General features: G+C 44.0%; 1 protein-coding gene across 5 annotated transcripts in view; it reads left to right on the forward strand.

The window, feature by feature from the left end:
- Window positions 1-13,469, forward strand: part of RABGAP1 (RAB GTPase activating protein 1) — a 122,070-nt gene that overhangs the window by 97,945 nt on the left and 10,656 nt on the right. For all 5 annotated transcript variants that reach the window (XM_075905614.1, XM_075905616.1, XM_006121941.4 and 2 more), the window contains 6 exons: window positions 2,366-2,491; window positions 2,756-2,899; window positions 6,742-6,783; window positions 7,084-7,212; window positions 12,239-12,331; window positions 13,191-13,301. In XM_075905614.1, the coding sequence (XP_075761729.1) occupies window positions 2,366-2,491; window positions 2,756-2,899; window positions 6,742-6,783; window positions 7,084-7,212; window positions 12,239-12,331; window positions 13,191-13,301 (645 nt within the window). The remainder of the gene's footprint in view (window positions 1-2,365; window positions 2,492-2,755; window positions 2,900-6,741; window positions 6,784-7,083; window positions 7,213-12,238; window positions 12,332-13,190; window positions 13,302-13,469) is intronic.

The following is a 13,469-nucleotide window of genomic DNA, read 5'->3' on the forward strand; positions in this document are numbered from 1 at the left end:
ATATTAAAATGGATTGTGTCTCAAATGTGTTATTTATCAGTAATTAGAAATGGGTCAATTTGTGCTTAGAGAAGTGATGTCTTCTGTGGTCTGAACTTACAAAGGCCGATCTTATCTGTTTTACACTTCAAGTACGTCTGAGTAGAAAGTTTTGAGACTTTGCTCATGTTTATGTGAAACATCTTATCTTACATGAAAAAGTTGAAAAATCTCTGCAGCTACATGCTATTTTTAGCTAGGGTTTTTTTCTAAGCATGTCTGCTTTTTGTCAGACATCTGTATTTGAAACAGCAGATCCTAAACCCAATAGGATATTGTGATATTCCCTCCCAACTCCTCCTGCCAATTTTGAGTGATTGCTGCTGTCATGCAGAACTAAATATAATTTTGTGTGTGCTGGCAGTATGTAGGGTTTTCAGAGTAGGTTTTTTTCCCCATACTTTTAAGAAGTCTAGGAGGATACAGAAATATAAACTGTACACTCTTTATAAACAGAGATCAAATGGACCAATAGTATCTAGCTGTAGTGCTTTGATTCTTTGTAACCTGTGTAATAAACACTTAACTGATGGAAAAAACAATTCTTCAACACTGTGCAGAACCCAACCAGCAATAAAGGTTTAATTCTTTCTTCTAATAAAGGGACTGAACTCTTCTCCCCAATAGAGATGCTTTCTTTTAGCTGCCAAAATGCCATCTGCCTACCTTTTTGGCACCCATTGGATTAAGGAGACTCATCGACACAGGAGCAGGCCATTCATTTGTTTTCTTAGAACTCATTCTTTAATGTTAGTTGTTGCTTCTGAGATCAAGGTCTGTTAAAGTGAAGGCTGCAACTTAAATCTCAGTTCTTGTTTCTCTCTTGTTTGAGCCTCCTGCAAGGCAGTCTTTGGAGTGTACCTGGTAGGGCTGAGATGGACTTCATGTTATTGTGTCTTACTGCTGCATCCGTCCTGGAGCGAAAAAGTGAAATGTAGTTTCTGCAAGTCCCACACTGCCAGTATGGGAACTTGTCTGAAAAGTTTGAGTTCACTGACTTCATCTGTGGATGAATAATAGAGCACTCGAGTTAGATGGTTTGACCTTTACAGAAACAAGTAATTGACCTGAAGAGTCAGTCTTTACTGCTGTGGAAAACAGATCTGCTTTATGGTGCCAAAGAAGGAAGTATAAATGCTGATCAGCAACAATATGTATGTCTCCAGCTGCTGGCAGGAGGGGGTGACCGAAGGATCCCAAAATGGCATAGAGAGCTGCCAAACCAGCCGAGGAAGTGGGTTGTGCCCACGAAAGCTCATGATACTATCTATATATTTGTGTTAGTCTCTAAGCTGCCACAGGACTACTCATTTTTAAAGTTACAGACTAACACAACTACTCCTCTGAGTGCTCATCTAGACTATGCTAGAGTGTAGAAAGAGGATACAAATTCCTTGGGAATTTGCATGTCGTCGTCTTCTTGAAACAGAGCTTTCAAATGTGAAAGTAGTTTAGACACAGCTTTTTCGGCGCCCCCCCCTTCCCTTGTCGAAAAGCCACTCTTCCTCAGAAAATGAAGTTTACAAGGCTTTTCAACAAAGGGGGGGATTCGCCGAAAAAGCCATGTCCAAACTACATTCACTTTCGAAAGCAAGATTGGAAGAAGATATGCAAATTCCCACTGAATTTGCATATCGTCTTTCAGCGCTCTAGCATAGTCTAGATGAGCCCTGAGACTTTTAGGGATGCAAATAGTTAACAATAAACATCTCCCTTAATGGGTGATGCTTACTGATGTCAGTTAACCAGTGAGGGCTGGAGCAGTTGTCTGCCCCAGAGGGCTGTTCCAGCCCACCGCTGACATTGCATTTAACCAATGAAATGGGATTTTACCTCCCTAGTAGTAACTGATGCTTTTTTGTAATCAGCCTGAATAAAAGACCATCAGTTACAGTAATGGCATTTTTAAAAAGTAGAAATAAAAAATGCTACTGCTAGTTTAGCGCCATGTGGCGATACTGTAAAAGAACCTTTCATATCTTAACTGCATTCGCTGACTACGCTGAAGCATGGGGTAGGTTGGATTCACGATCTGTAGGAGTTATGGCTTGATTCTCAAGATATTGACCAGATTTGGGATAGCTGCTGCATGAAGCAGAGCCCTTGTGGACCTGTAAGGTTGAACAGCATGTTTCTAACTTGGGGTGCTAAGAAGGAGTGTCACACGTAGCAGGCACAAGGTGCCGTTTCTAGTTCCAATTGTTACCATGTGCGCATTTACCCATATCAGTTACACAAGCCAGTTGGTGTCTTGATGTTAAGAGCAAGATCAAGGAAGGAAACAGAGTAATATAAAAATGTCAACCAAGTTTGTTCTCTTTGATAGATGCCTGAAGAGCAGGCTTTCAGTGTTCTGGTCAAAATCATGTTTGACTATGGACTCAGGGAACTTTTCAAACAAAACTTTGAAGATTTGCACTGCAAGTTTTATCAGCTGGAGCGCCTCATGCAGGTAAGCACCCGGATTGCTTTGAAGCAATCTTGTTTATTATACCCTTGATTAAGATAGGGGACAGCAGTGCACCGTTGTTATTCCAGAGAAAGAACTTCCCTTAGCACAAGTTGCCACTAGCAGAATGCCATAGGATAACAGTAAATATTTCTTTCTTCTACCATACCCCTCCTCTTGTAGATGTGAGAATTGTAAGTGTGATTTTTAAACAGCTGCTTCTAAGCCAAAACTAACGAGCATGGGCTTTTTCTCCCTCTTTTTAAGGAATGTATTCCTGACCTTTATAACCACTTTCTGGACATCAGCCTTGAGGCCCACATGTATGCCTCCCAGTGGTTTCTAACCCTATTCACTGCCAAATTCCCTCTCTACATGGTCTTCCATATTATTGACTTGTTATTATGTGAGGTATGTATTACGCATATAATTATACAACTTTGTGCCTCCAGCAATTTCTGATGGTTGCTCCCTATCAGTTCTAACACTCTCGTTCTTTGCTCATGTCTTGTTTTTGAGTGCCGGACAGTTGAGACTCGAAGTACAATTTCTCCATACAGAAATGTGAAACTGTTACATAGCCATGGAAGCGGATTTTTTTCAGCATTTTTAGGATGTTCTATTTTAGAATTGGAGTTCATGATGTTTTTTTGAGTTTAGATGCAAGTCTCCTGTTTCTTAGAACACCATTATGTCTTTTGTCATCCTGTATATTAGTTACAGGCTGATGAGGTTAACTTTGTGCATGTAATCCTGTAATAGCTGTAAACCCTGTATAAAAAATCATTTTGTTATGGAGGAAATCATTTTATGTTGCTAGTTTTTTTGATTTAACAATTAATTTTGTTTTTATTGCCACTTGTGTATATAAGCACCATGTAATGGTAACAATATTACAGCCTCCCTAGAGTACTGAAATATTCTGCGTTTACAGCCCAACTTTGCTAATTTTCACTTAAGTAATCTCATAGGGCTGATAACTTTCCTTCCAAAGAAACTGAGGTCTCATTCCATTTTTCAGCATGTATTTAATAACAAAATTCTTTGTAGTGAAATCATGCATTAAGAACATTTAGCCATGTTCTGTAACCATAGTTAGCAGTATGTTAGGAAGTAATTTAAATTAAATCTAAAGTACCCTTGTAAACATGAATGAACACAGCACATTTTGCAATGCAGTGTCCTTGGGGGGGGTTTAATCATTTGTTTGCTTACTTGCTGACTCCTAAAGTGCATGATTTCTCAGTGGATTTCCTAGTCATCAGTGTGAAATAGTAAGTTTCTGCTCTATTTCTTTCATTTAAAGATTGCTGCATTTATAAATCTGCTGGTCAGGGTTTTTCCCCCCCACGTAGTTATGTTCGTCTTTTATGCTTGCTTTTTCTAGATGCTAGTATAATAGAAAGCAGCAGATGGCAGGACAGAGGTCTCTGCAAAATTGGCTCTGATGAGAAATGCGTTTTAAATTTCAAACATATTAAATGAGTTCATTTTAATTTTGTATTTTTATTATAGTTTTAGGACAGTAAAGCTAGTAACAACAGAAAAGGGGAAATACAGTAGGTTGAGATTAACAATATTCATATAACAAGCCTTTACACATGTCTTTGTTGCACGGGAAGCTAAGATATCCTGAATAGAAAGAACACTTAAATAATCACTTATTTTAATAAACCTTTTTCAGTTCAGTTAATGAGTAGCCGAATAATTAGCATAGGGCTGCCTTCAAGAGCAAGTCATTTTTTCTCTATAGCTAGGCTTTCTCAGATTTTTGAAAGCCGGATGGTTAATCAGATGTTAAATCCAGAGCATGACTCTACAGCAGCACTAGCTCTACTAGCTGGGAATAGCGAAAGAAGCAAGTTTGGTCATAATTTATTGCTTTAAAAGTCAAAGTCACAAGAGCTGAGGAGAAACCAAGCTCATAACCAGTAATGCCAATCAAAGTCTAGCATAAAGGAGGTGGAGCTGCTTGAATGTTGAGCTGTGAGCAGATTGCTCCTTTTATATAACCGGAAATAAGATAGGACCCATAAAAATGTAGCATTGAAAACGAGGTGAGAAGGACTAGTTGAAATCTTGCACACATCCTAAACTGCTGGCCAGAAGATTGCATGCCCCCATGCCTGAGTGATATTTTATTTTCTAATCTTCACTGTCGGCAAGCTTTTTTAAAAATTCTGTGGCCATTGGGCGGGGAGGGGAGGGGTGGTCCTGTGAAGACTGACTTTCTCAGTCATATTCATTATAGCAGAGGGAGTAGAGACATCGAGGAATTCACTCCCCTAACGCTCCCTCCTTTGTGGTGTCTGACTTTAAAAGTTCATTGATCTTTTTTTTATTATTATTATTTTTTGGTAAGTGGGGGGGGAAGGAGCCAGTTTGCATTTGGGGTTTATTAAAGGATGTTAACTGGGGTTTTTTTCCTACACACACGCAAAGTTTTACAAACAAATCAGCAGAGTGGGTACTTCTTTCAGTAGAAAACAAGCATTACATTGGCCTATTGAACTATTATATTACATTGAACTATTAGGATGCTATATTTGAATCTGATGCTTTGGGGAGGTTACTATATTGAGATGTTAATCAGCATTGAATTGATCAGGTAGGAAATAAAAACTAAATAATGCTGAGTTTTACCGATCTGTAAAGCCCTGAACAGACACAAATGTCTACCCACAAATGCAGGTATCTGCAGATAGACATCAGGATCTGCAGAGCTCTGCTCCCAAGAGACACTGCAGCCATCAGAGAGAAGTGTGGCCCCGTCGCATCCGGGAGCCAGCATCTTGGGCCACCAGCTCCTTCTGGTAGTGCATCTGTGTTCCACCCAGCTGCAGTACAGCCTAATGCTAGGAGGAGCTGCTGGCACAGGGCACTGGTTCCTGGTCAAGGCGGGACCATGCTTCTCTCCTTTGGCCAGTCTCCCTTGGGAGCCCTGTGGATCCCGGTGCTTATTTGCAGATACCCGCATCTGTTAGTGCAGAGATGAGTCTGTCGGAATTATACTTGGTGTGCCGTGTGGCTCGATAACGTCCTTGTTTTCAATGATAGTGGGGCTGTCTTCCAGAATGCGTGACGAGTTTGTTTTGGTTTTTTCCTTTGAACAATAAGGACAAGACCTAGCAAGTATAGGAACCTCCCTAGGACACCTGATTGAAGACACAACCTGCATGTCTTCCAATCTGAGCATCGCTCCCAGAGCTAACAAGCACTGTGGTGCACTGAAGAGAGCGATGATAGATTTCTGTTTGAGACACAGAGTGAAAGACGTTTCCCTGTTCTGAAGCATCTGCCATTGGCCACTGTTGTAAGACAGGATACTGGTCTAGATGGACCAGTGGTCTGATCCAGGTTGGCTGTTCTGATGTACTGACATTCTACTGTGCTGTTCATGGCCAGTGGGCTGCTGGTGGGTAGAGACCTTCAATGTCACCCTTTGGTGAACGTACTGCGGATATACTTGACTCTAAGCTAGGAGGAGTCTTTCTTCCCTCAGGGATAGCAGAACTCTCAACTTATCCCCCAGTTATCCCATAGGAGTGTCTGCCCTGTCCTCCTGTCTCCCATCATCCTGTGTGATGAAAGGGAGGGTGTAATACGAGGAATGTTTTCCTGCCTGAGTTTTAGACGCATGAAAATGATTGTGTCTCTTGTGTGGTTCATGGCCCCTTTCGCCAGTGCCTCTGCCACCTGCAATGCTGACTGGACTAAGGGATACAACTCCATATTGTGAAGATAGTCAGCTTTTTATTAGCTATTAATTTCCAGTGGCTCTTTGTGGGGCTGGTAGCTTTGTTGTTGGTTGCTATTTTATGTTGCTAAATGCATGAATTGTGTTTGGAGCCCTTCCCTGAACGCCCCACAATCCACTGGACTATGTGGTTTTCCTAAAATAATCTTTCCGTATTAGCCTGAACATAGAGACAAAGGCAGTTTGGAAGAACTCGTTTCTGCATCAGACAGAGGGACGCTTTAGTGAGTAGAGGCTAGAATGGGAGTTTGAGGCAGTTCTTTGGCTATCTAGACAATGCTATGCAGAGGGGGGTTTGTGCCTTATTGTTTGTGAGTTTTTTCTCCAGGGCTTTGATCTGATGAAGCCATGGCTTACATTTGTATGCCACATTCCTGTTTTCATAGAAATAAGTGAAAATCTATAGCTTTAAGGTGTGGGAACAAAATAATAGCCAGGCTTGTGACTACTGAAAATGTTCATTTATTCCCATTTTTCTTTTTCTTTCTCTCTTTAGGGAATAAGTGTTATTTTTAATGTTGCACTGGGATTATTAAAAGTGAGTATCCAACTTTAACATTGTTTCATCTTTATACATCCCCACGTTTTGGCTGTGTTACAAAAATACAATCATCAAAGATCTTCTTATATTGTTCTTGTTGCCGTCTGGCTTGCTTTCCCTGGGCGGCTGTGCCATGTGTGGAAAATGTCCTATTGTGCAAGTGGAAACACATGTTGTTATTTTAAGAAGGTTAAAAGATACTTTCCTGGGAGCTTAACAAAATACCTGTTTCATGTTAACAGCATCTGTTTTCAAAATCCGGGTTACAAATATTGTTTCCTTTCTGTATGTTTCTAGACTACCAAGGATGACCTGTTATTGACAGACTTTGAAGGGGCTTTAAAGTTCTTCCGTGTACAGCTGCCCAAGAGATACAGGTCAGAGGAGAATGCAAAAAAGCTGATGGAATTAGCTTGCAATATGAAGGTAAGCATGTGAGGCAGAGAAACTGTCAGCATTTGGCTATTCCATATATATATTCGTGTGTGGGAGTGGGGGGAGGTTCTCACAAACTGTGGTCTATCTACCCAGGGAGGCAAAAATTCTAGATGCTTCACAATGAAACAAATCGAGATTAAGTGACTGAAATCACTCCACTGAAGCTTAAAATCTCTGCATAAAACTACACATATTGCGTATGCGGAAAAGCATCTCTTCGCTCACATCTCTTCCAGTGATTTCTTCTAAATGGCTGGCAGCATCCCTCTTGGAGACAACTGGGGATAATAACACACTTGAAACAAAATAAACAGAGCAGAAGCAGAGAATATGGCCCTTTTAGATGGATCAAAGCCATATTTAATTGTGTACCGCAGCAAGGGGCTCATTAAAAATGCATTGATAGGTACCATAAATTCTGTCTGTGTATCTACTTGGGAGGGAGAAGGAAGATGACTTTGCATTTAAAATTTCCTAAATTAATCAAGATTGGCAAGTGACCCTGAAGCTTGGGTTTGTTTTTGTTTGGTTGGTTTTTTGTATTTGTTAAAAATCCTCCATAAGTTGAGAGCTTGAGATTGTTAAACCTCACCTGGAGATAGGGGGTTCATAGGAGGGCAGTTTGACACTATAAGCATTGAGTTCTGTGCTCTTTTGTACTCTGAAGGTGGTTTCCTGATGAGTGAAATTAATCGAAGCTTTGGCGCCACCGTGAATGGTGAAATTCTTGAATACTAGGAGCTGCGTCTCCCAGCTCCCACAGTGAGCTCCCTGCCACTCCCAAACTCGTGGCAGGGAACTTAGCACAGTGGTTGGGAGCTGCAGGGATCCAGTGGGAACCAGCCGTTTCCACACAGGACAGGACTCTTGTGCATACCCAGAACTGCGAATAGCAATTCCACGACGTGCCAGGGTCTCCTGGAGTTTCAAACTTTTCAATAATGCAGAAAGTTTTGTTTTTCCAGGAGCAGCCCAAGCGGGACGATCCTAGTATCGCTCTTCCTTCGGGGCTCTTCCTTTGGCGACTGTTAACTGAGTGTAGAAGGAAGGCCTGCTCTCTAAAGCCATGTACCATATGCGTTTCGTGTGCAGAGATTTCTGAATCTTTCATAAGTACCTTACAGTTCAAACCTGAAGTTTCTCGTACCATGACTGCAGTGGTTGTTTGTCATCTTCTCCCCAGAGTTCGTGCTCAGGCTGAGAACATTACACTCAGCATACGGTCTGTGTTATCAGAAGTTTGGGAAATGCTGAGGGTGGCCGTGCTGGGTGCTTGCTCTCACGGCTCGTTGTGAAAGCCCGAATGGGAAATCAGTTAACATGAAGTAGGCAGAGCTGAACGATGGCCGAGAGTTGTCGGGGTTAGAAAAGCATGAAGAGGGAATGCACCTGAAGCCATGTTGGCATATTAGACACACAAGGTGGGCGAGACTAGTATCGTATATTGCTCCAGCTTCTGTTTGGTGAGTGGGAGAAGCAGTCTCTCTCGAAAGCTTTCCTCTCGCTCTCAACAAAAATTGGTCCAATAAAAGGTATTCTGTCCCCCACTTTTCTCATTAAGATGGAACATCCAGTTATTGTATCAGGCACAGCCTTGGGCGGGGGGTGGGGGGTATGCAATGCTATCTGTTCTAGCCACAGGGACTAAGCCGGGGTGGGAACCTTTTTTGCGGTTCGGGGCCACTGACCCACAGAAAAATCAGTCGGGAACCGCACAGGAGTCCTCATTGACGGTGGCCCCTGACTGGGGAGAAAGACACTCCCCACATTCCCCCCCACACCAGAGCCTGGGGGGGCCCAGCTTAGTAGATTTGGAGCCCCAGTGCTGGTTCTCCAATGCTGGGCAGGTCCTGAGCCTCAGGGGCTAGATCCAGGCAAGCCGGTTGAAGGGTGGGGAACCTAGAACCAAGCTGAAATCCAACACGCTCCCAAATGTAGCAGCAGCAGGGCTTACCGGGGGGCTCCAGTATTGTGCTGCAAATTGATTCCAGTTCTGTCCTCGACAAAGGAGGCTCTGCTCCACAAATGTAAATGTCTTATTACTAATTAACGTATCCTTTCTATTAATTAATCATTCCTGTTTAATAAGAGCTGTCTGACAAAAGTGCTTCTCTAGGCGATACTTCATCCCATTCTGTTGCTCCAGGGGCATGAAAGTTTCTCAGATGGGAATTGTCTGGCAGATCCTATTACTTAAATGTAATTATGTAGCCTTGGACACTGGGATTGAGAATGTCCTGACAGACACTGAGAGACAACAGCAACTCTTCCATCAAACTGTGAATGTTGTAACGAGCGCTTTAAACCGGAGTCCAGAAAACCCCTTCTGTAGTGCCCCTTTTCAGCCGTGATCATTCAAGTCTGAAGAGATTTCTTTCTCTCTTTCTCTCTTTCTCTCTTTCTTTCTTTCTTTTTCTTGCTTTCTCGCTTGCTTTCTTGCTTTCTTTCAACCAACCAACCAACCAACCCTTTTTCTTTTTCTTTTTCTTTTTCTTTCTTCAGTTTATATCTATTAGCCAATCTTCCAGGAATTTTTTTTTTACATTGCTTAGGTCCTTCAGGGCAGGGGGCTGGGTTTGGGGGGGGTGCAGGAGTCAGGGCAGGAGTTTGGGGAGGTGAGGTCGGGGCAGAAGGCTGGGAGTGGGGGGGGGGTTCAGGAGTCGGGGTTGGGGGTGAGGAGGGGCTCAGGACGGGGAGCGCAGAAGTCAGGGTGGGGGGTTGGGAGATGTGGAGGGGCTCAGGGCAGGGAGTGGGGGCAGATGGTAGCTGCTTCCCAGGGCTGGGGTGCTTGCTGCCCCCCATGGCCATTCTGGAATATAAATGTCCCTGCTCTCATACCCCTCCCTTTCCATTTGATGCAAATCAATTGTGGTCCAGGCGCATCCCATTGTCCTGGCACAACCAAACCCCAACCTTGCTTTACGCCGGGAGAAGAGGAGGCTGCAGAGCAAAGTAATGGTCCTAGCTCTCACTGTTTAGGAGGCGTTCTTGAACAAATGGACAGAAGGACTCCTGGACGGACGGACAGACAGATGCACAGACTCTTGTATTTACATGTGCTCTGATCCAGCACTTGTGTAAGGAAAGGGGAACACGCAGAGGGAGATGACCCTGCCGTGGCTGACTGGACGGCATTGGCAGTTAATGGGCGTCTGGGGTGTTGTGTGGAACACTTGCATTACCAAGAGCATTCCCACCTTGTCCCTTTCACTGCAAGAACTTCGTTCGGCTTCCCCTTCCCTCTGCTGCCAAGGCGCCCTGTGTCCAGTGCACCACGAACTGCTGGCATAGCGTGATACATACTGTACTGTAGCGTTTGCCCAGAGGCTTAGCAGAATACGGAAGGCTGCTGGAGTGAATGCAGGCTGCAACACACACACACACACACACACACACACACACACACACACACACACACACACACACACACACACACACACACACACACACACACACACACACACACACACACACACACACACACACACACACACACACACACCCCCCCCCCCCTCTTTTTTTTACTTGGAATGTGGCATTCAATTGGTGCTGTCAGGAAAAATCTCTTGCTTTTTACCTGGAAACGCTTTGGACCAGAAAAAGCCCTGATGTCAAGCTGAATCATTTATAGGGCGGGAGAAGGGGCCTTGCTGAGGCGTTGTGATTACGCCAGCATTCTGCTGAAAAGGAGGTCAGCAGCTGATGAGCGTGAAGTAAGGCTAGCTTCTTACGGTCACTCACCATTGTTACAGTGACGTGAAAAGAGCCACTGCCACCTTCCTTGCTCCAGAAAAAACTAGAATTTGGTGGTGTTCTGTGTGTCTCTGCAAATTCCAATGCTTCTGCTGCCGTTCGCTAGCGCTGTTACGAAATGTATTGGTAATCATCCCGTAAAGTTCAGTTCCTTGGGATCACCCCGTAACTCTTCCCTAGAGCTCAGGCTGCTTCTGATGCACCCAGAATTGTGGGGAGTTGAGACATTGGTGTGCGCTTATTTCCTTGCTTCTCATCTTGCTGTATGCCCCCCTCCTTAGGTTTTACATTCTCCCCGATGGGAGATTCAGCATGTGAAAGCCAGGAAGTCCTAGTGCAGTGAAACAAGCCACTTATAAGATTTTAACCATTTCCTGAGAAGGAAGCTATTTCCTAAAGACCCCGTGTGAGCAGTTTAAGGCCATTTACTCTGTATTTTTCCTGATTAGCTCCTATAATGGTGCAGCACAGCGACCCAGCTGGCGAGGCTGAAGAACATTTTCAGTCAAAATCTGGTGAAAACATTTCTGTCTGAATCTCACTAGAGGGAGCTTAGCTCTCAGTTTTGTGCAGTTTGTTCCTCCTGGGCGAGAATGTTAAGGGGAAAGTGGGAAATAACCGGACGCCCATTTTCACACGTCTTGCTCTTTTGCAAAATAATGTGTGCTTGTTCCGCATTAAAATCCTTCTCAAATAAGTACTTCACACAAGTGAGCCATCCCTGCTGATCGTGTAGTTGGTTCACTGAGCTAATGTTCGGGTCCTGCAGCCTTCAGCCATTGGCAACCCAGTGTAAGTTGGTGCTGTTCCACAAGCGAAGTGAGCCTGTTGGTCTCAGCATAGGCTGTCTTGCTAAGCTGCTACAGCAGTTGGCCTGCTTCAGCACAAGGGAGAGGCCCTGGTGGGATGGGTTTAGTGTAAAATGTTTGTGTCTTATGTAACTGTAATGTCTGAGAACCACATACTCACTCATGAATTTAACAGCACCTTGTGAGGTGGAGGATGATTCTTAGTCCCATTTTACAGATGGGACCGCTGATGCAGTGACCCATTTGCCTAAGATCAGACAGGGAAGGAGTCTCTGAGATTCTTTGGCCGGTGCTACTTGACTCCCAAAATAGTTGGGAAATGTTTTGATCATGTTTTGTAGAAGGCAGGTGTTGCCCGAGGCTTGCAACACTGACGCTTTGTGAAACGCACGTTCTTTTCCACGAGGGAAGAACAGAACGGGCCAGGAGCTAACGTGCTGTGTTTAATTTAGATTGGGCAGAAAAAGTTGAAGAAATATGAAAAGGAATATCATACCATGCGAGAGCAGCAAGCGCAGCAGGAGGATCCTATAGAAAGATTTGAGGTAAGACACTGCACACCTAGGTCAGTTTGAGGCCTCCCGGGAAAGTCCTGTTTCTTTCCGTTGTTTGTCTTTACTTGCCGATGTGCAGTGACTTCCATAGGCCTGGGTAATTCTGCTAAGGAAACGTGAAAGAAATGCCGATTCATGTCACCCAGCAGGGACGTTGCGGGACGAGCCCCTTTGCAGAATGTTTCCATTGAATCCAAGGGTGGGATCGGGTGGATCTATACTTTTGCACTTGGGATCTATACTTTTGCACAAATAAACAAAAAGTCTGGTGGCAAATCAGCCTGGTTCCCGCCATAAAGTCTTCGCTCACCTCCCCCCATGACACACATGGTAGATACTATGAAATATTGAGCATATTTTTCAGGGTATGAATGTTTCAAGTGAGTGTTTGCCAGCAGCGATATCCTATGGTTGTGACAGAAGTTTTGTTGAAGCAAGAAAACCACTGAGCAGCTTCCACCTGCTTCTCTATCACGTTCACCGCATTACCCCTTCCCTCGGCTTTCACAGCATATCCAGTTTATCACAAGGCCTGGCGGGAACCGTTTGTGGGAGCGCCGTGATAAAGCATTGTTAGTGGACTCTCACCCCTAGCCCTTCGCTGCCCAAAGCTTTGCTACAGCTCAGTAAGCTACCCAGGAATGGCTAAGCAGAGCAACTAATAAATAGCTGCTTTCCAAAGGTCATTTTTTGCTTAGCTACCCATCTTCTCATTTGTTGTCACTAACATACATGGCGCAGGCAGAGTTCTAGGCTGGTCTGCGTGAGCCAGGAGGCACTCAGAACTGTTTCGGGTGTATAAGCTCTTCAAAAGAGCCTTTTTTAAACTCAGGCTTTTTGTTTCCACTAGCGCGAGAACCGGCGACTGCAAGAAGCGAACATGAGGCTCGAGCAAGAAAATGACGACCTTGCACATGAACTGGTCACCAGCAAGATTGCACTACGCAAGGATTTAGATAATGTAAGGCAAAGCGTTTCCTCGTGCTCTTGGGTGGTGAGGGGACACAACTTCATTTCTATTTACTCCTCTCCTTTAATTCTCGCTGCGGTGCCCCGAGATGGATCGTGCTCCTACAATTAGTTTGTCAGCCTGCATTCTCCATTTTTGAGATGGATCAATCTCATATTC

This window comes from Pelodiscus sinensis, chromosome 22, assembly GCF_049634645.1.
Source record: "Pelodiscus sinensis isolate JC-2024 chromosome 22, ASM4963464v1, whole genome shotgun sequence".
Classification (NCBI taxonomy): domain Eukaryota; kingdom Metazoa; phylum Chordata; order Testudines; family Trionychidae; genus Pelodiscus; species Pelodiscus sinensis.